This window comes from Salarias fasciatus, chromosome 23 (assembly GCF_902148845.1).
Source record: "Salarias fasciatus chromosome 23, fSalaFa1.1, whole genome shotgun sequence".
Classification (NCBI taxonomy): Eukaryota; Metazoa; Chordata; class Actinopteri; order Blenniiformes; family Blenniidae; genus Salarias; species Salarias fasciatus.
The window spans coordinates 25,512,207-25,537,910 of NC_043766.1; the positions used below are offsets into that span (position 1 = coordinate 25,512,207).

General features: G+C 39.7%; 2 protein-coding genes across 3 annotated transcripts in view; one reads left to right on the top strand and one right to left on the bottom strand.

Moving 5' to 3' along the window:
• The window catches only part of osbpl1a (oxysterol binding protein-like 1A), a 37,868-nt gene extending 37,276 nt beyond the window's left edge, over nt 1–592 (bottom strand). For both annotated transcript variants that reach the window (XM_030083451.1, XM_030083450.1), the window contains exon 1: nt 312–592. The gene's annotated coding sequence lies outside the window, so the exon portion shown is untranslated. The remainder of the gene's footprint in view (nt 1–311) is intronic.
• A 298-nt stretch (nt 593–890) lies between these two features.
• The window catches only part of impact (impact RWD domain protein), a 39,617-nt gene continuing 14,803 nt past the window's right edge, over nt 891–25,704 (top strand). The window contains exons 1-9 of the mRNA XM_030083263.1: nt 891–1,029; nt 2,165–2,293; nt 2,396–2,448; nt 2,553–2,615; nt 2,769–2,854; nt 19,008–19,133; nt 19,220–19,314; nt 20,080–20,153; nt 24,860–24,950. Coding sequence (XP_029939123.1) covers nt 982–1,029; nt 2,165–2,293; nt 2,396–2,448; nt 2,553–2,615; nt 2,769–2,854; nt 19,008–19,133; nt 19,220–19,314; nt 20,080–20,153; nt 24,860–24,950 — 765 coding nt within the window. The 5' untranslated portion in view covers nt 891–981. The remainder of the gene's footprint in view (nt 1,030–2,164; nt 2,294–2,395; nt 2,449–2,552; nt 2,616–2,768; nt 2,855–19,007; nt 19,134–19,219; nt 19,315–20,079; nt 20,154–24,859; nt 24,951–25,704) is intronic.

Here is a 25,704-nt window from a genome sequence, read left to right on the forward strand (position 1 = left end):
TAAACAGCACATACGTTTCTGAGAAAGGTAATTTTCAATCGGTATTAATTTCTGACAGCATTGTAACACCCCTTTAAGAGTTTTCAGTACTTTTCCAGTTTGCATTTACTTAATTTACCTTCCTCGCTGCATGTGTACTTTAGTAAATTAGACCACGGGCACAAAATTAGGGACTGGTCTTCTTGCCTCACTCAGACTGTTTTTAGGTGTGTGTTACATTCATGCTGCAGACAAGACCGCGTGTCTCCTGATTTGAGAATAAACACATATCAGCCTCTGATCTGCAAGCAGGACAAACAGTCAACACTTACTGCTTTCAGCTCGTCCAGTCCAGCGGGGTGAATACGAAACAAGAAGCTAGTGTGCAGACAGACACACCGCGGGTCTCTCGCGGGCCCTCCTGGAGCATGTGATGTCTTAAGCCCCCCTGAGCCCCTGGCGCGGGTCTACTGCAGGGCGGACAGTACGGTGGTCTTCTGCCGACGCTTCCCGCTGTCCGACACACTCAGCATCCTCAAGCGAGGCGAAACAGAGGACCGACGACGCGCTGCCGGCTCTATATCCCCATGTCTCCCCAGCCACACACAAAGCCCCCCTGTGTACTGTTTACATTGAGATCAGCTGATCGTGGAGCGGACGTACTCCCGTTTTTCAAAATACAAGACGTCAATTTTAAAGTGAGCATTAAAAGCCTCCTACAACTCAAATAACACAACCGTTTCATCTAAAATTATGTAATATAAACAACATAGTAAAAATGTGACTAAAACTCATTGGTGTAGTGACTCATTTTAAAATTATTCTATTTGTCGTTGCTTTGTGGGATTATTGTGAAGAAAACCGGAAGTCAGAGCACGTATAACCAAGCCACGCACGGAAGTCCTTCTACACGTTGCTCGCCGCTCATGTGCAGGACTTTACTCCGTGTGCACTATCTACTACCGTTTTTCTTGCTTCTGACATTAAACATGAAATGACTGAATGGCGGGTGTCGTAAGTCAGGCGAATGAAGGCGATCTGCAGGCCCAAGTAAGCTCAAACCTCATATCTTGAACAAACTCGGAATTTTAACTTCAGGCATGCCACGCAACTTTTAGGTTCTTTAGCTCCCGGTCTTCTGCATTGTCTTTTTTAATGACCCGCAGAGAGCGTGTAAACACTCGGCTTACTGCTGCGTGACAAGCATCGTATAGGCTTGAATGTCAATGTGAATTCATGAGAAGAGCAAGAACTAATTGGGAACACACACACACACACACACACACACACACACACACACACACACACACACACACACACACACACACACACACAGAAACACACACACAGTTTGGTGGTGCTCAAGGGGTGCCTGGAGTCATTAACACTTATGCAAATAACTGTTTGAAACCCAGCAGGTGCAGCGTGCTGCACCGAGGTCACACATCAACACAGTGCTGACAACACAGCAGGAAAGCACAAACACAAGATGGTCACAGAATAGAGTCACACACTCTGCAGTCACAGCGCTGGGTGACCAAGGGTGACAACATGACAACTTCTTTTTTTTTTTATATTTATTTTTTTTTGTTCTGTGGGATTCTGTTATCTGTGGACTGGATTTAAAAAAATATTCTTGAATGCTTATTGTAGTGTTGTTTAAAGTATTCTGTGTTACAGTCGCACCAAAATAATACAAAAAATGTCGAAATAAGAAAAATGTCTAAAGTGCGTAGTTTTCTCTAGGAGGGGAGATCTGCCTGTAATGCCCTGCAATAGTCAATTTTACCACAAAAAAACATTCTTGTCTTATAGATATCTTATAGTTTGTCCTATGTCTGTGTTCTTCGTAATTATCTTAAAACATTCAAAGACTCCTTGCTCCAGCCTTTTTTTTCCCCCAATCAAAGTCCAATACACACATGGAACTGATAAAAACAAGACTTTAGCATCTGTCAGTGGATATGTATTTCTACTATGATTTGAAAACAGTGAAACATGTGGAAGACAATGTGCAGCTTCTTAGTGTTTTAATTTTATTCAATTCTGATTTCCTGTATTTTTCCAATGCATATGAAGAATTTTTGTATGTAACATATCCAGGCCTTGGCATAATTACACAAATCCATAGTTATCATTGGATGAATCTTTTGACTTTTTAAATTTGATGTCTCTTTTCATTCAGATCGAAGAGGTGGAGGCTTTGTCCTCCATCTACGGTGATGAGTGGTGTGTGATTGATGAAGCATCCATGATATTTTGCATCAAAATATCCAGCAGCTCAGACGAGCCAAAACTCACAGTGTGTTTACAGGTACGTAGAATTATTTCCTACAAGTCAGTCAGTACTGTCTATTTGCTGGAGTTACTGTTTTATAATGACGTACATAATTTACTTGTTTTTTTTTTTGGTCAGATAATTCTTCCAAATGGTTATCCAAGCACAGCTCCACCCATCTACCAGATCAAGTAAATCTCTTTGCCTTGTAATCAATATAATGAGATCTGTGTATTTTAAGGACTTCTAACTCAAAGCCTGCTTCATAACCCTTTGTTGTTGTTTGTTTTTGCAGTGCAGCGTGGTTGCGAGGCCCTGAGAGGGCCAAATTGGCAAACAGCCTTGAAGACCTTTATGTGTGAGTGCCTCTTATAAATTCTGACTCCACGATGAGATACTGTGATATCTACCACAACAAAAGCTTCCCATTATTGTTTCCGCAGTGTGCCGTGTGTGGGTGTGTTTCTATGAAAGGGTGTAGTCTAATCTTGGATTATTTGAATTTCAACAGGGAACACGCAGGGGAGAGCATCCTCTACCTATGGGTGGAACAAATTAGAGATTTTCTTGTGGAGAAATCCCAGAGTTCTGATGCAGGTGAGGTGTGAAAAACTGAATTCTGGCTTGAACAAGGTCTTCAACATGGCATATTTGCATTTAATTAGTGCTGTCAGTTTTAATCGCATTGATCGCAATTTAATCGCATTGATCACAATTAATCGTGATTAATTCATGGAAAACTGTCAACAGTTAACTTTTTTAAAGTAGAGATTAATCGCAATGAAGAATCTAATCCTCATAAATCAGTCCCAGCGTCAGGAAAAACACTATTATCCTCTAGTTCTTTTCTTTGACCCAATTGGCAGACCTCAATGGATTAATCGCGATTAAAACTGACAGCACTACAATTAATTGATGTAAAATTTAAGATACAGTACAATATCCAGTCTGGGAAAGTGAGTTTAATCTTTAATGTGGGCTTTACGTTTCTCTTTGATCATTAGTGTGATTTGATAATTTCTTAAGCTCTATTCAGTCTATTGATTGTATATAGAAGATGATGAAACTTACGTGAAGTCACTATAGCGTTCTGAAATCCCGTTTTGAGGATTTGAGCCAGACGTCTCCATAATGAACATTTGAAACCAGATGTAAATGTGATTGGTCCAGCCTATCACGTAACTGTATCACATGATCAGAGGAGGCGCTGTGATAGGACGATTTATGCAAAACTTTAACTCATAAAATTACATCAACAGATGATTTATGTGAAACTCGGAGTCTGGTCACAGAACATGTTCTGAAACTGGGCGCTTTATGTTTATTTGCACTCCGAAAATCTGCATTTTTGAATGGGTTCCAATGAGACTCGGGCTCTTTTTGAAACCAGCATCATCGCACCCTGCTGGAATTTCTCCCAAATTACAGCTTTTCTGCACTTCCACGTTGGCGTCACTTTTTACCAGCAGAGGTTGCCGCTTGACTCAGGTGTGTGGTCGACTTTCCTCACCACAAAGACAAGACAAGGCAACTTTATTTGTGTAGTATATCGGTCTGCAACCATCATGACTGAAGAAGCCATCTGTGTTACTTCTACCAAATCAAATTTACTTGGATCTGCAAAACAAAAAAAACCAAAAAAAAAACATGTTCAGCCTTTAAGGTGAGGTGAACACAGCTTCCAGTGTTTCAAATATACACTGGTTTTGAAACATGTACAAAAGCTGTATTTTTTTTAAGAAATTTTTGTAAAAACTTAGGATGGCAAACATTTCAAAATATTTCCAGCTGTTTTTATACCCGATTTTATTAGTTTCATCTTTCTTTTTCAGTATTTATCAAATAATTTTGACATTTCGAATAGGAATATGTTTTTTTATTTCTCAGAGGCAAATTCCTTTAAACAGTGATCCTCACAAAATAATATGTACAAGGATTTACCATGACTAATATAAGCACAGAAAAGATGATATTAACAAAATCATAGCACTTTTAACAGGGAGGGATTTTAGAGTCATGGCCAGAGAAAGGACGGACATTCAGTCATTTCAGCATATTTTCCCATTTTAGGTATTTTTTTTAATCCAAGAAAGTAAAGTCATCTTCAAAATGACTCTGGTGTGTAAATTAAAAAATCTTTATATAGGTATATTTTAAAGGTGCATTAAGGAGTTTGCATGTTTTATGCAAAACAGCGCCCCCTGCAGGCCTTGGGTGTAATGTAGCTTAGTGAAAAACTTGTGCCTGTGGCTTGGGTGCATGGAAGAGGGGACTCCTTCCTCGCTTGTTTAGTAGCGCTTGAGTAAGATTTAAGTTTCTTTTACCTGGTGGAGTCTGTGCTGGAGTTGTGGCAGTGCTAGAAGCCAGTCTTTTCTTACTTTCTGGAAGCTCCTGCTCAGTTGTTGCTCACTAAGCATCTGGCGGAGTAATGGCGGACAAAACGAAACCTAACCAGCTGGAGCGCGCATTACGTCATTCCTTTCAAATTCTCCCCCAAAAAATGCTGGTGCCGGACCGGCACTGCAACTTTCAAGTGACAATTTAGCGCTGTTAGAGGTACTTGCAATGAATATGTCAGGGCACGTTGTACACATCATTAAAAATGTGTAACATATTTATGGTGGAAAATAAGTATTTTTAAGATTGTAAAACTCCTTAATGCACCTTTAAGGGAGCCACAGCAGAAGAGTCAAAGAGCCACATGTGGCTCCAGAGCCCTGGTATGGTGCAATCCAAAGTGCTTTACATTGACAAACATGTCCAGCTTGCTATGATAAACATGAATTGAAACAACAAAAAAAAAAAGATTAAGAAAAAGCACAAAAATGTCTGAAACATCAAAACAGTTAAGAAAGCATTAAGAATAATAGCTTGCAACAGTTAACATCTTACAGTTTAGTATGCCGTGCAGCATAAATGAAAAAATAAACCGCGCTTCACCGGAAGGCAGCAGGAAGCAGAAATGTTTCCAGACTCTCGTATTAAAAGTACTCACAGTTGGAGCCATCCTGCAGTTTACAGGTAGTTTGTTCTGATTACTTGTTGCATACTAATGAAAAGCAGCTTCTGTATGTTTGTCCGTGACTCCAGGAATAGATTGCAGGTTTAATTCAGAAGACCTGAGAAAAACAGGTACCTCATAATGTAACAAAACGTCTGAGATATATTTATGGTCTCAACCATTCAAAGGTTCTTCGACTGGAAGTAATATTTTGAAATTTGCTCGTATTGACAGGAAGCCATGCAGTGAAAGATCTGATGTGGTCCACTTTCTTGGTGTTTGTTGATCTTGATTTTTTTTAAGAATACCAGTAAAGACAAAGTGATAGCAGTCAAGTCCACTGAAGACAGATGTGTGTATTAACTTCTGTAAAACCTGCTGAGACATCAGTCCTTTAACTTTCAATATATTATTTAGATGACAATAGAATAGAATAGATTACAGTACAAAACAATACAAAAGGCATACTTTTTTTTTTTTTTTCCCCCAGAGAGTCATTCTTTAAACAGAAGCATTGGACATGGCTGCCATGTGTAAGGCGCACTAGGCATCTGATGGAAGCAGTCTCGCACAAGGACACTTAAACATGTGGACAGGGAGAGATGCAATCTTCCAGTTGAAAGATGGCCTCTCTATCAACTGGCCACAGCCTGCCTGCTACTTGTTAGCAGTTATTGACAGCTTTGATATGTGTGACAGTTGTAGAAATTAATCAGAAGATAAAGGCTGCCAAAAAATGTTATTTGTTAGCAAATGTAATAGCACAGTTTTAAGTGTTTTGTGTTTCGTTTTGATAATAATCAGAAATTGAGGTAAAAGACAGAAATTTAAAATCATGTCATCGCCGACAGTTTAACAGTTTTTTTTTTTTTCTTTCAATAATTCAGTAAATGTCGTCGTTCAAAAAGATGCAACTAGAAAAGCACTGGGAAAGCGCAGACCTCTGCCACCAGAGTTGGGTATATAACTTCAAGGAACGAGCGTTACAAGTAGTTAAATTACTTTTGATGGGAATGAGTAGTGTAACGGCACTACTCCTCCTAGATTGGTAGTTAAACTAGAGTTACAAATGAAACGCTACGATCGTTACTTTGACAATGACTGCAAATAGAGCAACCAAAATATTATTGTTTAAGCGGAGTTCTTTTTATTACCACCAGTAGATGGAACGGTGGCCATACGAGCAGCTGCTCGCTATCGCTTCCGGGTCAGGACTGATGGAACCGTCAAAGTAAAATTGGTTGCCATATATAAATTGTGCCCCACTGACAACACTGCACTCCCTCCTACTGTAAATGCCCCAGGTGGATCCTCTTGGGGGAAGATTTTGGACCCGCGCCCTTTCCCTATCATTGACAAAGTGAGACAAGCTCATAAATACCTTTTTTTGTGTCTGTGCGTGCAGTGGCTGGATCCCAGCTGTTAGCATCGTAGTTAGCTTAGCTCAATTGCTGGAAGTCAGAGCCAGACTGATGAAAGTGGACAAAATACTCCTTCCAGTGGTCCAGGGGATGGCGTATTAGCACGTGAAGTAAATCCGATTGGTTATAAAACATTTTAAAAGACGTGTTATCTTTTCAATCCGTTAAAATAAAGTTTTGATACACACAGATCTGCGCATGCGCAGTGCTCCTCGGAAGGATATACCGGAGCACAGCAGTAGACATAAGCCGCTGTGTGCCGGTATATCCTTCCGTGGAGCTCTATGCAGTAACGAGTAGTGTAACTTCTTTACTATTTCCATGGAGTAATCAAGTAGTGTAAGGCACTACTTTTTTCAAAAGTAACAAGTAACAGGTAACTCTTTACTTTTTTGAGTAACGGACCCCAACTCTGTCTGCCACACAGCTCAGCCATCCGGGTGAAGCGGATCCACTCCGGTGTTTATATAACACATTTACGATCCGCTTCCCTTCACAATGTAATTATAAGAAGGATTTTTTGACCCATGTAAATGTAGCCGCTCATTGTGGTATTCAGGCATATTGTGGAATTTTTAACTCGACCCATTGGTGTCAACTAATTGTGTCGTACCCAGTTTATTCATACCTGGCTTACCAAAGATTGCAGCACTGGTAACAGATCTTTTGTTTTCATTTTTGCACAGTAGAATATAACAAAAATATGCCATCCATTTTTATGCACCTTTTCATTGCTGTCTCATTCATTTATTGTCCAGCAGGCATGTAACATTATTAACATTCTACTTAGCTCTGAAATCACATATGCAAATTCATTTAAAAAAAAAAATGTTTTGTGTCATATTAGTATCTTTGCAAACCTGACCATTGAGAAGGAGGAAAATCACCTGTGTTATACTATTGCATCTGTCCCTCTGCAGTTATCCTCAGTTGCCAGAGCAACCGACATGAAGATGAACCATTCAATTCATGTGAAACGTGTCAGCTCTCATAATGTTAGTGATTGACAAGATAGCAGGGAAAACAGTCACCGATATTCAACAATACCCACTAATGTATGGTAACGACATACACCGAGAGTGATAATTAATATGAAAATTTACATTTTTCAATCCCACAATTCTCTGCCCAATTAAACAGACATGCTGATTTTCTTTGATCAGGCTTCAGGTCATTACATGAAAGTAAAACTACCTGGAGAAAGCAGAGGGACTGTTTTTACAGCATATTCAACTTTTTCAATGAATGAATCAAGCTAATGAATGTTCAGTACAGGACCGAAGGTGAGTAGCTCTCATGGTTCCTATATCAATTACACAGCCTTTCACTATGGCCAGTTAATGGTACTTTATTGATATAGCTTACATGTAGCAAATTATGTATTGTGATATGTGTACAGTGTGATTTTTCTTTACATTTTTAAAGTGGTGAGTGTGTTTGTGTATGTGTATGAGAGAGAGAGAGAGAGAGAGAGAGAAAGTGAGAGAGAGACTTGCATGTATGCATCAAGAAATGCGTGCCTGCTCTGTACTTTGTGTGCCTGTTAGACTTATGTAGATGTATTGGAAGCCATTCACTGGACCTGAGGATGTTGCAGAGATTTTATTACAGTTGAGGTTAAGATAAATCTTCAGAATACAGAGAGACCAGGACTACACAGAAGACTTTCTATACCAGTTCTGAAGAGCCAGCCTCCAGGGAAATAGTCATGAAGCGACCCAAAGACTACCAAATAGGCAGTATTTAGATGAGGACGTGTGCGTTGCCTCAGTTCGGACATGATGGCGTGTTTCTCAGGACAGAGTTGACGGCCTTCAGACTGAATGGCTCCCGTCAGTGTCACCAAGTGGAGTAAACTGTCAGTAGTTACAGTAGTTTTCAACAGTTACCAAATATGGAAACTATTGAAAGCTTGAAAGTATAGACAAGTAATCAGATCAAGTTGCATGGGATCTATACAGAAGAGTGGCAGTGCTCAGCTCAGTCTACTATTGTTAGAGCCTACAGGATCCTGGATGCATCGTCACCTCAGGCCAGCCAGTGAGCTACTTCTTTATCTTACGTGCTGGATTTGATACTGTCTTGCTTCAGTTGAAGCCAATTCCACACCTGTAAACTCTGTCGAGTAGGCAGCTGTTCAATCCACATTGTCTCCTTAGCCACACACTTGTCATTCGACTAAGCAATCTTGAAGGTGTGCTCAGTGATTCAAGTGTAACGAGGATTGGATTGGTATCAATCATATTTACTAGCACTATGAGGGTCCAAACACACATATCTCAACCATTTCAGAGATAATGAATTATGGGCATATTTTATTTTGTGATTTTTATTTAATAACAGGAGAATAGCCATTTTTTTGTGTACTGACAAAAGTCGGCTTGTTTCCCAATTTTGGATTTCCAAAATCAAAACTAAAATCGAATTACCTGAAGATACGTGAACCATATGAGGCTGATGTATGTCTAATAGATCTGGATCCTTCTACCAATAGTATTAGGCAAAATTCCCTATTCGTTGTTCCACAATGCCACACTTTAATCCACTGAGCCTGACTGCATTTGCTTTAGGTTGTGCAGCTAAGAACCTACACCACAGAACAAAAAACACACAGCCTAACAATGGGAAGCTGCCTTTATTTCATAAATAACAGCACAAAACTTGTTTTCTTATTTAGAAAAAAAAACAAAACACCAAAGTGACAGCTCTTTTGCTTTCCGTATCTCTATAGTTGGTGTACAATTGTCTAAACATACTTACAAGCAATTCTGCTATTAAAATAACCCTCCTGTCTGAGCTTTCTTAAATAATTATTGCCTCTGGGTTAGGGTTAGGGCTGAGCTGATTGGCGGAGGTCTGCACTCTCTGAGTGCTTTTGTAGTGTTTCAAATGTTTAAGGAATGACCATTATAAAAAGAGAGTAGAGAGTTACTTTATTAATCCCAAACTGAGAAATTCAGGTGTCACAGCACCATCAGTAGCAAGCAAACTAAAGTAAAAATATATAATTAGTGCAGACAAATCATCTACAGTGAAGGCTATTGTATACATATTTACATATTTACATATTTACATTCCTATACACAAACACCCATATGCATACATATATACTGACATATATACATACATACATACATACATACATGCATACATACATACATATACGCAGACATACATACATACATACATATACGCAGACATACATACATATATAATAAGTACAAAAAAATTCTATGTAGACAATTCTGAACTTGAAAAATAACACTGGTTAATGCTAAAAAGGAGTCAAATGTCTTTATAGACCTGCCTGATATAGTCTGTAATGCTAAACTATAATTGGAGAATCTCTGTTTTAAGATGTGGGTTAAGTAAATGTTTTTTTACTTATTACTAGATAAGAGAGCACTTAATTCTACTTTCCTATCTCAAGGGTTTTCTAAGCGGGTCTCCCTTCAATTCTAGTTAATATGCTCTTCCATTACCTGACACAACTGACTGGCGTGGTCTGTGACAATGATAAGAACACAAAGGGCTGCAGGAGTTTCAAAAAGAACTTCCCGCGGTTCTGAGTGACTGCTCTGAATTAAGATTGATATCTGTGTAATACCTTTTGTTACCTTGGCCCAATCTTTTGAAGTGTAAAAAGAGGCCTAAATTAAAGATTTTCTTCGAGTGTCTATCTTTGTTATCTACCGCCTAGCAGCATGCATTATCAAGGCGGAGGGTCTCCTTTGAGCAACATGCCCTGAAAAATATTAACTGTCCCCTGCATTTCATAAGTGCTCTCATGGCGATTCATGTGGTAATGCCTACAACAGGTCACAGCACTTCAGCTTGGGAGTGGAAATGATGACTTATTCATTCAATCGACAGGCTTAACAGCAGCGAGCCTTCAATAAGGGGGAAGATTATAAAAAATCACCGGAAAAGCTATGAAAAGGATATCAACATGACTGAGAGGATGCACATGAAACGTAAAGAGGAACAATGGGTCGGCCGGTGATGTTTCGGATGAATGAAACCTCACTGCAAGCATGATAAACCTGTTAGACATGTTATTAAAGATTCCATGTTTCACTTTCTAAAAAGAACTATGGTGAATGACATCAAAGTCTGTATTTTGTGCATTATAAAGTCTTACACTAGTCCCTCAGTCCTGCTGAAAGCCCTCTGTGGTTGCAGAGGAACTGGTTTTAATGTCTGTTGCTTTAAGCTGAGGCATTTGATTGTCAGTCCATTGTTGTACATTTTTTTGATATTGTATATTGTCGAGGTGTTCGATATACAGTTCGAGACGCAAATAAAACCCACAGATGACTTCAGCTGAAATACAGGACTCTCTGGAAAAAAAAAAACAAATAACAGTGGTATGGATGTTTCAAGATACATAGTAAGGAGGCACTTGAAGAAAAATGGCATAGTTGAGTCGCCAGAAGAAAGCCGTTACTACACCAATGCCACACAAAAAAAATCATGCTGACGGTGCGCCAAACAGCACAGAGACAAGCCTCAAAACTTCTGGAACAAAATCATTTGGAGTGATGAGAGCATCATTGAACTTTTTGGCCACAACCATAAACACAACATTTGGAGAGGAGTCAGCAAGGCCTATGATGAAAGGTACACCATTCCTACTGTGAAACATGGAGGTGGATAGCTGATGTTTTGGGGATGTGTGAGCTACAAAGGCACAGGAAACTTGGTCAAAATTGATGTCAAGATGAAGGCAGCATGTTTTCAAAAAAATACTAGAGAAAAATTTGAGACAAGCCCACCTCTCATTGGCTACAGCAGAATAAAGTGAAGGTTCTGGAGTGGCCATCTAGGTATCCTGACCTCAATATCATTGAGCCACTCTGAGGAGGTCTCAAGCGCGCAGTTCATACAAGACAGCCAAGACTTCACAGGAACTGGAGGCCTTTGCCAAGAAGGCTTTAGCGTCAGAGAAAATGAAGAGAGCCTCATCCACAACTATCACAAAAGTCTCCAAGCTGTCACTGATGTTAAAGGGGCAATACACGGTATTAAAAACTGGGGTATGTAAACTTTTGATAAGGGTCATTTGTGTAGTTTCTGTTGTCATTATGAATTAAAAAGAGTAAACATCGTTGTAGCTACACCGATCCAAAGCAATGGCGACGCTTCATACTGATGTCTTTAGCAAGTTTATTGAACCTCTCCTCCTCCATAGACACCGTGAAAACTACAAAAAAAATCAAACATATTTACAAAACATCAATTTCATCAAGTCTCTCACAACATCCGGCATTTAAAGCCACAAACAATCGTCAAATGACAGGAAACTATTTTAAAAACACACACAACAACATATGAAAGCATAAATTGCAAGTTACCGTGTGCGCCTCCTGGACCGTGTAGAATGTTGCAGTTTTGCAGCCGTGTACGCTTACTTTCTGATCATGTTGGCGTTCGGCTGAGCAGCCAACTTGGCGTTCTCCGCCATGCAGCCTCCGCCACTGACGCTGCGCATATGACCTTTGACTCTAACCATGTGACTTGGATTACGGCAAATCAAATTGTTTAAGCTTTACATAGAAAAATATACTCTTTATTCAACCGACATTTTGTAAAGGTAAAATATCTTAAAATCACTTTTTAATAAACCACGAATTAAAAAAATAAAATTAAGACGATAGAAAACACACTTATTCAATCATAGAAAAAAATGTCCTATTGGCAGTTACAACCATTGTTTGATAATAAATGGCCTCACCGAAGCGCTAACCATTTTGTGTAATTATTCATCTTCTCTAAAAAATGGCTAAGAAATCATAGATTCTGCCAGGGTATGTAAACTTATGAGCACAACTGTATATCACCTACGGTAGTATAATAAATGTTTTGACGATGAGCGATTTTACATTCTCTTTGCATTGCAGTCGCATCAGTCAGCTGTTGGCATATTAGCTTAGCTACTCGCATCAGCCTGCTCTTAGCATATTAGCTTTGTCATTCAGTCCCTGTGTTTGTATTTGCCAACAGCTACACAACCTGTTGGGCCGTGTGAGCACCCTACTGCTTTTAGAGATGCACTTTTTTTTTGAAAAAGTGAGCCTCTGCATTTCACGTTTGTGTCACAAAGTCATTTGTGTAATACGCTAGTAATGAAAGACAGCATCCACAATAACACCAGGGTGCTATTGTCAGTTCTTTCATAATTCAGCTTATTAATGTGGGGTTTTTGTTTGTTTGTGAAGCAGTAGGAAAGGTAATTTTTTTGTCTTGAATAATTATTTTTTGTTGTTGAAGATTAGGCTATATGATTTAGATCAGAAAACAATCATTTTTCGATTAGGCAAAGTTTGATTATATGGCCACTCTAAACAAAAGGTAAGAACCCTGTGTATAGGGCACTCTCAGCAATATCAAGGACTGACAATGTGTCACTTATTTGCTGCACAATTTCTCTCAGAGGAGAGAGAACCTGAATGTTTACTCATTTAATGTCTCTAAGTTGGAGTTTGACTATGAGTCTCTTGAGTGCATATGTTTAATGAAATTAAACAAGCACAACTGTTCTGGAACATTTTGTCCATCCATGGATGTCAGGCTTAGCATGAAGAATATTCTCTGCATTATTATTATTTTTTGTTTGGAAAGAAATCACATTTTAAAAGATATCGTGAAATTACTCTTGTTGATTTTTTTTTAATTATTGAGTTTTTTTTTTTTTTTGCCCATATCGTACACCGCTACTATATTGTTATCTACATTGTCTTATTTTAGCATCGCAAGGGTTACAGACAAGTTAACTAAGTGCGACTGAGGTTAAAGCTCACACAGAACTCCAATCTTTTCCACGACTTCAGTCAACCTAGTTTTTATAGGCGTTAGGCGATAGCCACCGGGATGATATCCGGTCTTATTCAGATGAAAGTTTGACTCCTCTCAGTGCAAAACAAAGCATGGTGTCGTTCAGGGAACTTGAAGTCAGAATATTTCATATGAACAGCTAAAACACTGACGGCAAATTATTAACTCAAAAAGTGACTTGATCAGATTTTTGTAACCAAATAAATAAGGAAAAATGACCAAAATAAATGACCAAATAAATCTGAACTTCAATTAAATATATTGCTTCTGCATTATCTCTTCAAAGCCGAGATGTAATGCCTTTTATTACTAGCCTAAATCATGCTCACTATATACTGGATGACACTCAGTTTAACCAAGCTCCACCCGCCGTGCATACCTCTTTAGCCTGTGTAGGGCCACAGGCCTGGAGCCGTTCCCTGCTAACTGTGAGTGTATGTCACATTCTGGGCGGATTTCCAGTCCAACACAGAACGCACTCACATTCGCTTCCACTTTCACACGATAGACAAATTAGCCTCACTAATTAACCTCACATTCTTTTCTTTCGATTGTTGGAGAAAGCCCTTGAAGACTCAGTCTTGTTCTTATAAACATGACTGTGCAACTTTTCAGACATTTCCTTGCTAAGTATACTCTATGGGGGGCTGTGGCTGAGTTCCTGGAACAAGTCACCGTTCAGTAGCAAGGTTGCACATTTGATCTCAAATTTCCCCTGGTCCACATGTAGAGGTGTCCTTGAGCAAGCCACTGAACCCTAAATTGCTTCAAATAGATGAAGTGAGTTTGAATGGCAACCAGTGGTGTGTGAGTGTGATTGAGTGAATGTGTCTAACTGCACTGTTAACGCTCAAGGTCGTTAATTGTCATTTTTGTGCAGTCATGTAAATGAAGTGCATTCCTCCGGACCAGCAGAGTACATAGGAACAAGGAATTAAAGAATAAAAATTTAGGAATGTAGATTACAATAGTGCAGCAGTATAGAAAAATGTGCAAAACAGTACGGCAAATACAGCTCATGCAAAACTGTGAAGTATTGCTTGAACAATGGACAGAGAAATGGAAGCGGTACAAATGAATAGTGCAACGACAATGACGAGGAGCAGCATAATGGCTAAGGCAAATTGTCCGTGAACCTCACAGCTTCTGGAAAAGAGCTGTGCTGGAGCCTTGCTGTCGCATTTTCCGAGGGTCATTGGATTTAAATTGGAGCAGGATTTTGTCAGCATGGATCTTCTTTTCCATATTGCACCCGCCTGGAGGTCCGACCTTGCTGCTCTCAGCTTCCATGCATCTCTTGACCTGAAAGCTGCATCCTGTGCTCTCAGAGGACCTAAGCTTCCATCCACGGCTTCTGGTCGGTGATGGTGATGTGACTCATGCAGTTCTGGATGAAGACCTACCAGTCTGTTTGTTCAATGCACTCCTGTAGTGCAGGAACACTCAGTGATGGTCTTATGTGGAGGCTGATTGTCTTTTTGGCAAAGCTTGATGGGCAGGGGCCGGCAGGACAGAGGTGTGATTATAGAAGCCTAGATGGGGGCGTGGCACCATGGCATACGCTCCCTGCATGTTCGTGTTGACCCATAGTATTTTCCCCAGTGTCTGTGTGCTTATAAAAATGAGGCAGACAGTTTGCCAGACGGATGCGATTAAAGTCTCTAGAAATCACAAAAAAATTCCTCAGGGTGTTGATTCTATAGCTCTCTGATGTGCACATGCAGCTTCGCCATTCGCCAGTGCTGCACTGATGCCTGCGCCCAGAAGAATATAAACAAACACTGGCAGCACGACAGTAAACTCCCACAGCAAGTAATGCAGGCCACGACTTAGCGACAGAAACTCTACAGATTCAAAGCAATGCTGGCCTATCAGGACACCGTTTGTGCGACAGTCCATGTTAATATAGGCGCCGAGCCCTCAACCATAGCTTTTCCTGACAGCTGATCGCTGTCGGCGTGGATGAAAAGTAGTCCGTCACGGTGATACGTGGTGTCCAGGGTGTTGTTGTTCAGCCAGGTCTCAGTGAGCAGAAAAACACAGCAATTCCTCATCTCTTTGTGAAAGTTCAGTCGCAGCCTGAGCAGATCGACCTTGTCCAGGGATCAGTGGAAAAGCGCTCTATAAGTGAAACCTATTTACAGTTTAAAATATGGTCTATACCTGCTTGGTTTCTCTCCTGCTGTTGTCGCTCTCATGTGTCCATTCTGCCTGACCCTCTCTGACAATATTTGAGAGGCAGGGTTAGTCTTTGGATGGATCCGTTTCATTTTGCTTGCCTGAGATTTGACTGACTCAATAGTTTATATCCATAGATCACATCCTCATCTTGTGTATGAGGCTCCGGTGCTGTCGTTATGCAGAACTAAGCATAACTTGGGTGCTGAAAAGGTGACTTCAGATATTAGAAGACCGGACTTCTGACGCATTCCCACAAAGCATGATATTTTTCAAACTTTGACCTGTAAACTAGACAGTATGTTGTCAAAGTGGCCAGAGGTCTTTGTCTTGTTTTTGTAAAAATAAATAAATAAATAAAAAAAATAATACAGTCACCAAAAAAAAAGGCAGCAGATTTACCCATCATCAGTTCAGGGTTCTTAAAGCTTCAAGGTTGTTCAAGGTTGTCACACTCCTTTTACTAATCACATGCTGAATTGGAGCTGAATGTGTTCTTGAATTTTATCTATTCGTAATAATAATACGTTATGAATGAGTGTTACAGTTATCAGATATCTGGGATATATTAGAAAAAGGGCTGTCATCATTTACACGTTTATCACAGTTCCATCAATGCTATCCATAACGTGTTCCATTTTTTAAATCGCATTTTGACCTTAAGTGTTTTTGTGCCATTTACTCACCTGTAGTTGGCACCTCTGAATGTAGTGTGTATTTCGATATTTTCAAGCAGCTTTTTGCAGTAAACTTACCGTGGTGATGAAAAGAATGAGGGCTACTAGACTTCTTAACAGCTTGTAAAATTTTCAACGGCGTCCAGACAGTCCAGTTGAAAAGTCAAAATGTAACCTTTGTCAAAACTATTTTAACTCACACTGGAGTACGTCCACTCTGAGCTCCCAGGTGCAGCTGTCATGCACAAATCAAATCAAATCAAATCATACTTTATTTGTAGAGCACTTTTTTGTATTTATGAAAACAACGGAAAGTGCTTAACAGTAAAAACAGTCATAAAAACAAAAGAATAAAAACCGCACCATCAATAAGTATACACCACACACACACACACACACACACACACACACACACACACACACACACACACATTCCAAATTATTTGCACACAGCAGAGGAGACATGGCATGGCACTAAGCATCATGGGAAAACACCACCAGTGGGGCCCCTCACACCAGGAGAAGGCGAAGGGCATTAATATTGGGGCCCCAGCGCTCGACCCCCGACCCCGTCAGACCAAGGGAACCCCAGAACCCAAGTGTGGAGACCCCCAGGCCAGCCAGGACCAGAGGACTCGAGCACAGTGACCCCAGCAGAGGACCAGGACCAACTCCCAGTGTGAAGAACCCCCCTGAGGAAACACTGGAGTTAAAACAGCTAAAGACATAAAAAGACATAATACAAAGTTAATAGTAAGATAAGATTGTAAAGTAAAAAAATAAAATAAGTTAGAAGTACATAATAAAAATACAACAAATAAATAGGATAAATAGATTAAAATAAAAATGATAATAAAAAATAAAAATGATGGAGATAAGAACTATAGACGGTTAATTAAAAGCCAGATTAAAAAGGTGTGTTTTTAATCTCCCTTTAAAAATATCAACAGTCTCTGCAGTCCTGAGGTTCTCCGGCAGGCTGTTCCACAGGCGGGGGCCGTAGTGGCTTAAGGCCGTCTCGCCATGAGTCTTGGTTCTAGCTTTGGGAACACACAATAAGCCGCTGCCAGAGGACCTCATCAGCGGGAAGGGGTCCTTCATTCATTCATTTACTCTCCAAACACACATTCATTAAAAAAAAAGAATAAAGAAAAAAAAGAACAGTCGTCTTATAATTCCGGAGGTTGTTGGTGCGATTCTCCATTTCTCCCGTCCATATGCCAAAGTGTCCTTGGTCTAGACAATGAAGCTCGAACTACTCCCAGAAGATGGATGGAGCGCCTTGCATGGCAGCTGCCTTCACTGGTGTGTGAATAGGTGAATGTGATAATGCCGCGTAAAGTGCCTTGTGCTGTGTTAATGCAGCGTAGAAAGCGATACATAAGTGTATTCCATTTACCATTTACTCCGCGCCCGCTAATGGAGGTCAAGGAATAATACAACATCAAACACACTCGAGCAAGGGAGCGAGGAGGACGAGGAGGAGAGCACAGGGAAGCCATCACGGATGCTAATGCTAAGCTAAGCCGGCAAACGATTTTAAGCAGTGAAGCAGTGAAAAAGAGGCTGTGATGATTTATTTGGTGCTTTCAGGATAACCCAGGTGCGTCCTTTGACTATTTTTACCTCTTAAATGACTTTAATAGTAGACTTTAATGCTTCGTTGTCTATCCTGCCAAAAGAAAGAAGTTCTTCCCAAACGAAGAACGTCATCTAGTTTTGCAGCAGAGCAGGCTGATGATAATGAATTATGCTCATGTTTTGTTTTCCAACTTTTGTAAAATAAACACATAATAGGAAATCCGATTTTCCGTTTTCCCTACAAAAGGTCAAGAAAGAAATTCTTTCTTTGTGTTCATTTGATTCCTAGTTAAGACACTCTGGAAAGAAATGCTTTATATTATGGGCTTGAAACTGCTTTGAAATGCAGAATAACTGAATTTTAAACATTTAGTTCAAAATGCGATTTATCACAGTTACCTCCAGTAATTCCATGATTAATCATGATTAAAAGAAAAACTATTCTTTTGGCTGCCCTAATCTGTGCCCCATTTGTCTTTGCTGTCAGAAGCAGCTTGATCGGCTCAGTGCCTCATATGTACTCCGGAGCATCACCGATTCAAACACGTCTGTGTGTGTGGGTGTGTGTGTGTGTGTAAGCAGCTGCATTTCAGTCGCTTCCCCAATTTCGATCCTCCTTGCATATATGATTATGGTGCTAGTTGGAGCTGTGCTCAAAGGTACTGCTCACACATTGTTTCCATAACAACAGAGCACAAATGTCAGGTCACCTTGAAATCAGCTCTCCAAATCTGATCTCTCAGCTTCAGGTGTTGTTTTTCTTTCTTGTTCGACTTGTCGTAGTTAATCGATCAGCCCAGGCTGCTCGTTATACTCTTTGATGCTCAGTCAAATTTTCGGAATCAAGGCTGAAAACGATTTCAGTTTCTTGGTGTGTATTGGTGTCAGCGCTGTTGAGGTCAGGCAACGATAATATAGTGGTAATTTTCACAGTGTGTGCTGTTTTAATTACAGGCTGTGAGCTCTCCAGATAGCTCAGGCTCAGGAAGTAGGTTTGCAATTATGAAAAAAAAAAAAAAAAGAATCTTTTAACACGACACGATCTTTCCTCCTCCAAGTTCCTCAGCCAGAAAAAAGGAACATGACAGCCGAAGAAGAAGTGGATGATGATGAAGACATACCGGATTTGAGGACTCTTAAACTGAACACAGATAATGAGCATCTCTTCCTGAGTCAGTCCGACGGTACAGCTTATTTTACATTTGAATCTCTCACCATAGAGGATCATATGGAAATGTTTATAATAGTGACTCAAAATTTTATCTTTCAGATGACGAGCTACCTCCAATAAAACATGGAAATGCCATAACGGACCGTCGCAGTACTTTCCAGCCTCATTTGGCTCCTGTGGTAACGCCCAGACAGGTACAGTCTACTCTTTAGTGCTATGATGTAATGTGTGAATATATCTATCATGTTATTGAATTCAGTCATTTTTCAATGAATTGAAGCAATCAGAAATAAACTACTCCGTGTAAATTGTTTACAAGCCTCTTGCACATGCAGAAGATTAATGTAAATCTAATAATTTGTATAAATTAACACATTACGTTACTCACTACTGCATGCTGTTCTCATTCTCTGCTGTTTATTTATGCTATCAGTTTTTTGCAAAAAGCTCACACCTGGCCAGTCAAGATATTTACATGAACAGCTGTCTTGAGTGTAATTTCAACCAGGACATGATTTTCACATTTTCTTCCAAAGTGTTGAATTCAAAAGAAAAACACGACAATCTCTTTTTAGAAAACTAATTAAAAATCTGTTTTTATTTAATGAACCTCATTTTTATCTGTCAAGCATTGTAATTACTACATCAGTATTTTTCTGAAAAACAAAACAAAACAAAACCCTGCAAACATATAAGAGCTGATGTAGCGTTGATGGAAAATAATTCTCTTTTGCTTATTCAGTTCACAATTAAGGTGCACACACACACAGTCATACACAAATGGTGGAAACTTAAAGGGACTTCCTCAGATGCTTTGGAAAATGTTCTGTTTTGGAACATTAAAGCATTATTAAAAGTGCTTATTTGTGTGTAAGCCCTGATATTAAGAGGCCTAATATTCTACATGCAATGAGGCAAACGCCAAAGTGATAAAATATTTCTTGTTCTGTTCCCTACAGGTTAAAATGGTTTTGGAGAAGCTTTATGAAAACAAGAAATTTGCAAGTGCCACTCATAATATTTATGCATTCAGGTTAGTATTGTTATGCACGCGCACGCGCACGCACACGCACACGCACACGCACACACACACACACACACACACACACACACACACACACACACACACACACACACACACACACACACACTCTCTCTCTCTCTCTCTCTCTCTCTCTCTCTCTCTCTCTCTCTCTCTCTCTCTCTCTCTCTCTCTCTCTCTCTCTCTCTCTCTCTCTCTAACGGTTCAAACTGAGATCAATCAAGTGTTTATCATGATTTAAAAATGCACCCCGTTAAGAATAGAAAAATATTTCCATGATACATAATAATATTGTTATGTTTTATTAACATTATTTAAAATAAATTAAATTGTGTTAATGAATTGATTTTTCTGTAGTCTGTAGTATTATAGTATTTCATCTTTAATAAAATTTTCCAAAAAGTAACTGGACATCATTCACTTAAATGATTTTCGAGGTCCAGACACAATTGTTCCCTCTTCATGTTCATTACAATCTTTCCATGAACAAAATCATTCCTCAAATAAAATCATTTTTCAGTTTTAGTTAGTTATCAAGTGGAAAAATGTGAAACCTTTACCGGCTGCCAAACACTGAAGAAAAAGCAGAACTCAATGAGTGATTGTGTCAGACATGTACAATAGTCTTTTCCCGATAGTGTTTCTTGGACACACAAATCTAAAAGTGAGTCGATTCAGTGTATAGGTTTGTTTACAGGAAAGGGAAAAAAAAATCCAGTCATTAACCTTTGGTAGTGGACCTTTTGAGTTACATGTGAAAATTACTGAGGTATTTTTAGTGGGAATTGTTTGCATTTCAGTCACAAATTGGGTTTGAAGTGAAGGTCTCGAGGCTTTGAGTAGAATAAAAAGCCGAAGCTCACGTTCAGCAGCACAGAGAAACTGTTGTAATGTAAAGGATGGACTGCTTTAATGTGGCCGACATGGAGTAGAGCCTTCAAGTGAAAAGGAAAGGGTATAACAGAGCAGAGATCCGCCACTGCAGACAGAATGTCTGCAAATTTGAAATAGCACGAATGCAAGATATTAGAAGTGTGAGAAACCTTTATGTTTACATAAGAACAATCAAACATTCTTTTCTTTTTTCTTTTCATCAGAAAAGCTTCACATCCGGACAGAAATGTTTTGAATATTATTGTATACATAGAAATGCCAAAAACAATTAAAATGCTGTGGTTTGTGTTTATTTCCATTAGACAATGCTATATATTGAGCTTGCATGCTTCTGCTTGGAAAATAATCTGATGTAAATTTTTAAATACCTTTGTTTTAATTCACTGCATCAGCCCAATCAGCATCTGCTGTAATTAGGAAATGTGTCTCCATCGATCCAAATGTTGGACAAGCACTGCTAAATTCAAAAGCGTGAGCTGCACATTGAGTACTCTGAGATCTGCCTTTGTCGCTGTCATTGATCTAACTGCATTTGTAGAACAACTATTGACTGCAGCTGGAGAACGCAAACGCAGTTCTGCACATTTCTGTAAAGTTGTGAAGTGTGAACAGGGCCTAGATTGACACAGGAGATGAATTAAAGGCTGTCAGTACTGTCAAACATCCTGCAACCCAATGCTAGCGAGCCATGTTAACTAGAAAGAGATTTTGTGTGTGTGGGTGTGTGTACATAATTAATAGGAGAACAGATGAAATAGAGTGCAGTAAAGTACAAGTGAGGCTGGTGGAATTACGTTTGCACTTGTAGTCAGTGTAACAAACTTCATTATGTAAATCGTGCAAACGTGGTTAGCACAGAAGAACAAAGAGGAAAAGAGAATTTGAAGCACAGATCATTTTCTCTAATGAACATAAAGCCTCAACAAATGGTCAAAAATGGTAAAAATGACAGACTTTTTGAGTTTGTGAATGGATGTGTGTGTGTGACAGTTATCATAGTGCATGCAGTTTTCAATTTTTCTTGCACACAAGTATTGTTAGCATGGTCTAATAAGGTCGATGTGGAGCTGCCGATGCACTGAAAGTGTGGTCATTACTCAGACCCAGGAAGGGGATGGTGACATTTAGACCACTTAAAGGCATTTTTTTCTTCCAGATAAGGGGTTGCCTAAATGTTTCTCCACTTAAAGCACAGATCTTCAGCCTGCCACGTGAAGCTTTTTGTTGGCTGCTTTGAACTATTATGCAGTTACATGTAGAAAAAATAAATTGTTTTCTATATATTTAATTTGGCAACCTAACAGAGTTTTCCAAAAGGATTTTCACTTTACAGTGTGAGGTGACACATGTGAGATGAAAAATGTCTCAATATGCCATCCATTTGACTTACCTGCCACTTAATACAGCTCACATTTGTAGGACTGTCGAATCAGTCCCAGGCAAAAAAGACCAAAGGCACAGTACATCCTGCACAGGAGAGCAGTGCATCACAGGGCAAATACAGGCAGATACAACCACACATACTCACATATACAACAATGCCTAACATAGCATCACAGATTTACCTCCAGCCCATGTTTTTGGAGGAAAAACACCCACACAAGGGCAAGGAGAATATGAGAACTCGTCCCAGAAAGGTTTGTCCTGCTAACTCACCGCAGCGCTGCATGGCCCCTCTCAATATTTTGTTAACCATAATGTGTGTCACATTTTACATAATAACCAAACCAGTGGTTTTCCTCTGCTGGAGATTAAATCATGGCATTCCAACTCCATCGAAAAATCACACAGAACTCTTAAGGTTTGTTTATATAATCAGACAGGAAAGGTTCAACACAGAGTGAAGCACTCCAAAGCAACAGCATCCTGTAGAGAACAGCAAAGGTTCAAAAAAGATTGAAATCAACAGAAGAAAAGACTAGATTAGATTGGAACGCAATGGAAAAGGCTTTTAAAGGAATACTCCGAAGATTTTGGACCCACGCCCTATCCCTATCATTTACAGAGTTAGATAAGCTCATAAATACCTTTGTTGTGTCCGTTTGTCCAGCCGCAGGCTCCCAGCTGTTAGCATCGTAGTTAGCTTAGCTCAACTGCGGGAGGTGAAGAGGAGACAGAGCCAGACTGAGAAAGTGGACAAAATACTCCTTCCAGTGGTCCAGGGGATGGCGTATTAGCACATGAAGTAAATCCGAATGGTTATAAAGCATTTTAAAAGACGTGTTATCTTTTCAATCCGTTAAAATAACGTTTTGATCCACACAAACCTGCGCATGCGCAGTGCTCCGCGGAAGGATATACCGGAGCAAAGCAGTAGAAGCATAGACTCAGCCGCTGTGCGCCTGGTATATCCTTCCGCAGCGCACTATGCTTGTGCAGGTCTGTGTGTATCAAAACACTATTTTAAGGGATTGAAAAGAAAACACGTCTTTTACAATGTTTTATAACCATTCAGATTTACTTTGCGTGCTAATACGCCGTCCCCTGGACCGCTGGAAGGAGGATTATGTCCACTTTCTCAGTCTGGCTCTGTCTCCTCGTCAACTGCCGTAGTTGAGCTAAGCTAACTACGATGCTAACAGCTGTTAGCCAGGCACTGGACGAACGGACACAAAAAAGGTATTTATGAGCTTATCTCACTTTGTAAATGATAGGGATAGGGCGTGGGTCCAAAATCTTCAGAGTATTCTTTTAAGAGACTGGATAGCACACGACAAGACACAAGAAGAACTGCCATCAGACACCCTCTTAATGCTGAATGCCTCATAGGGAACGGAGAGATTACCAAGTGAGTGAGCGCTGCAGAAGAGTAGACACAGAGAAGAGTTTCACTCATAAGAAACACAGAAAACAAGGTGGGTTCAAACCCACAACAGGAGGAGAGTTCGACAGTGTTCGAAGCCAGAGGTGCATTTCCCACAGAGAGAGAGAAAGAGAGAGAGAGAGAGAGAGAGAGAGAGAGAAAGAGAGAGAGAGAGGAGAAAACAAACAACAACAGCCCAGGCTTCAGTTTGGTTGGTGCTGTCACAGGTACTTTTACCAGAGGGGGAAAAAGGTGTGAACAAAACTGATCTGTATTTTCTGCAACATGTGAGAGCATAAAACCCACAGCGATGTCGCATGTTGCGCTTACTGCCATGAACCATAAAGACAGGGCTAGACGACTTAGCTGAATACACACTCCTCACAATACATAAATGAGTTTTCTTGTGGTGGCAAAAACAAGAACAGTACTAGTTTTTGATAAAGACATTTTATATTTAGTAAAACCTGAAATTTAGAATTCCCGGAGGCTTCGACGCCTGAGTGAATTCGGGTGGCATGTGTACTTTTTCTTAATAAGCATGCTCACTTCAAATTCTAGACCAATCACACAGTTGTCAGACACTACATGAGGAAAAATTTATCACCAGACAATGTGTCGAGAGCACGAGCTCCGAACCAGAGCTGTGACAAGAGAATGATGCAGTCCTTATCGCTCGGCTCTGAGAGTGACAACTCATTACTCTGTTGTTGTGGAGTTAGTGGACTTTTAGACAGACGAACAAGAGCCTCTAAAAACACAATATCAACAACAGATCTTCTCCCTGAGGAGGAAATCAGAAAATGTGAATCGTGTGTGTGTGTGTGTGTATAAAGTTATTTCCCACATGATTCCATGTGTGTTCATTCATACTTTAATGACTACATTGAGAATCTGCGATATAAAAAAAAATGTGATGAATATAGTGTGTCTTTGGATTCTAAAGGCTACTGCCTAAAGTAATGAAATAAAAATCTAAAATAAATATCTTCTTTTGCAGGATTTACTGTGAGGACAAGCAGAGCTTCCTGCATGACTGTGAGGACGATGGAGAAACGGCCGCCGGGGGGAGATTGCTCCATTTACTGCAGGTTAAGTTTCCATTGATAGAAGACTGAGACTGACCCAGCAGATGAATTTTAGCTGTGAAAACAGTGCTCTTTGTTTTTGTTAAAACTGCAAATATCTAGATATGAACAGATGAATTATTAATTCCACAACACCAAAAAATATGTTTGGTACATTCAGCATTTTCTTATTAGTTTAGGTTTCACATTAATTGGTGCTTTTGCTATGATGCCCTGTGAATTTTCACAGTTTGCATAAAACGGCATCTTCTGAGACTTTTAAATTAGGATTGTTATCAGGAGTGAGGTTTTTGCAAACTCTGTCCAATCTGTCATTACGCTTCCAAGACATGCATTAGAGTTGGAGAGTTGACTCGCAGTCCATACTAACTATGCACTCTTCAACATACAGCAGATGTTAACTTTTCTTCTTTAATGTGTTTACTGGAACTTTCAACTAATAAATAGCTTTCAATCAAAATGCCAGGTGTGTTAAAAAAGGATAACTTCCATGTCTTCGAATACCACTGGAGCAGATTAGACCTTCTTTTTTTACAGAAGATAATGTGGGATGTGACAGCTTGAAAGGAACAGGTGTGAATAATAAAAAGAATGACAGCCGAATTACACTCAACTGCAGGCAGCTAAATGGCAGAAAATTCGAATGAATGAAAGTGAACATGACTGAAGCAGTGATTCCATTTATACCGTGGCCAGATAACTGAACGGGCGCAGATACGAAGGAGGCCTGGGGTCTTGTGAGGTCAGCAATGGACAA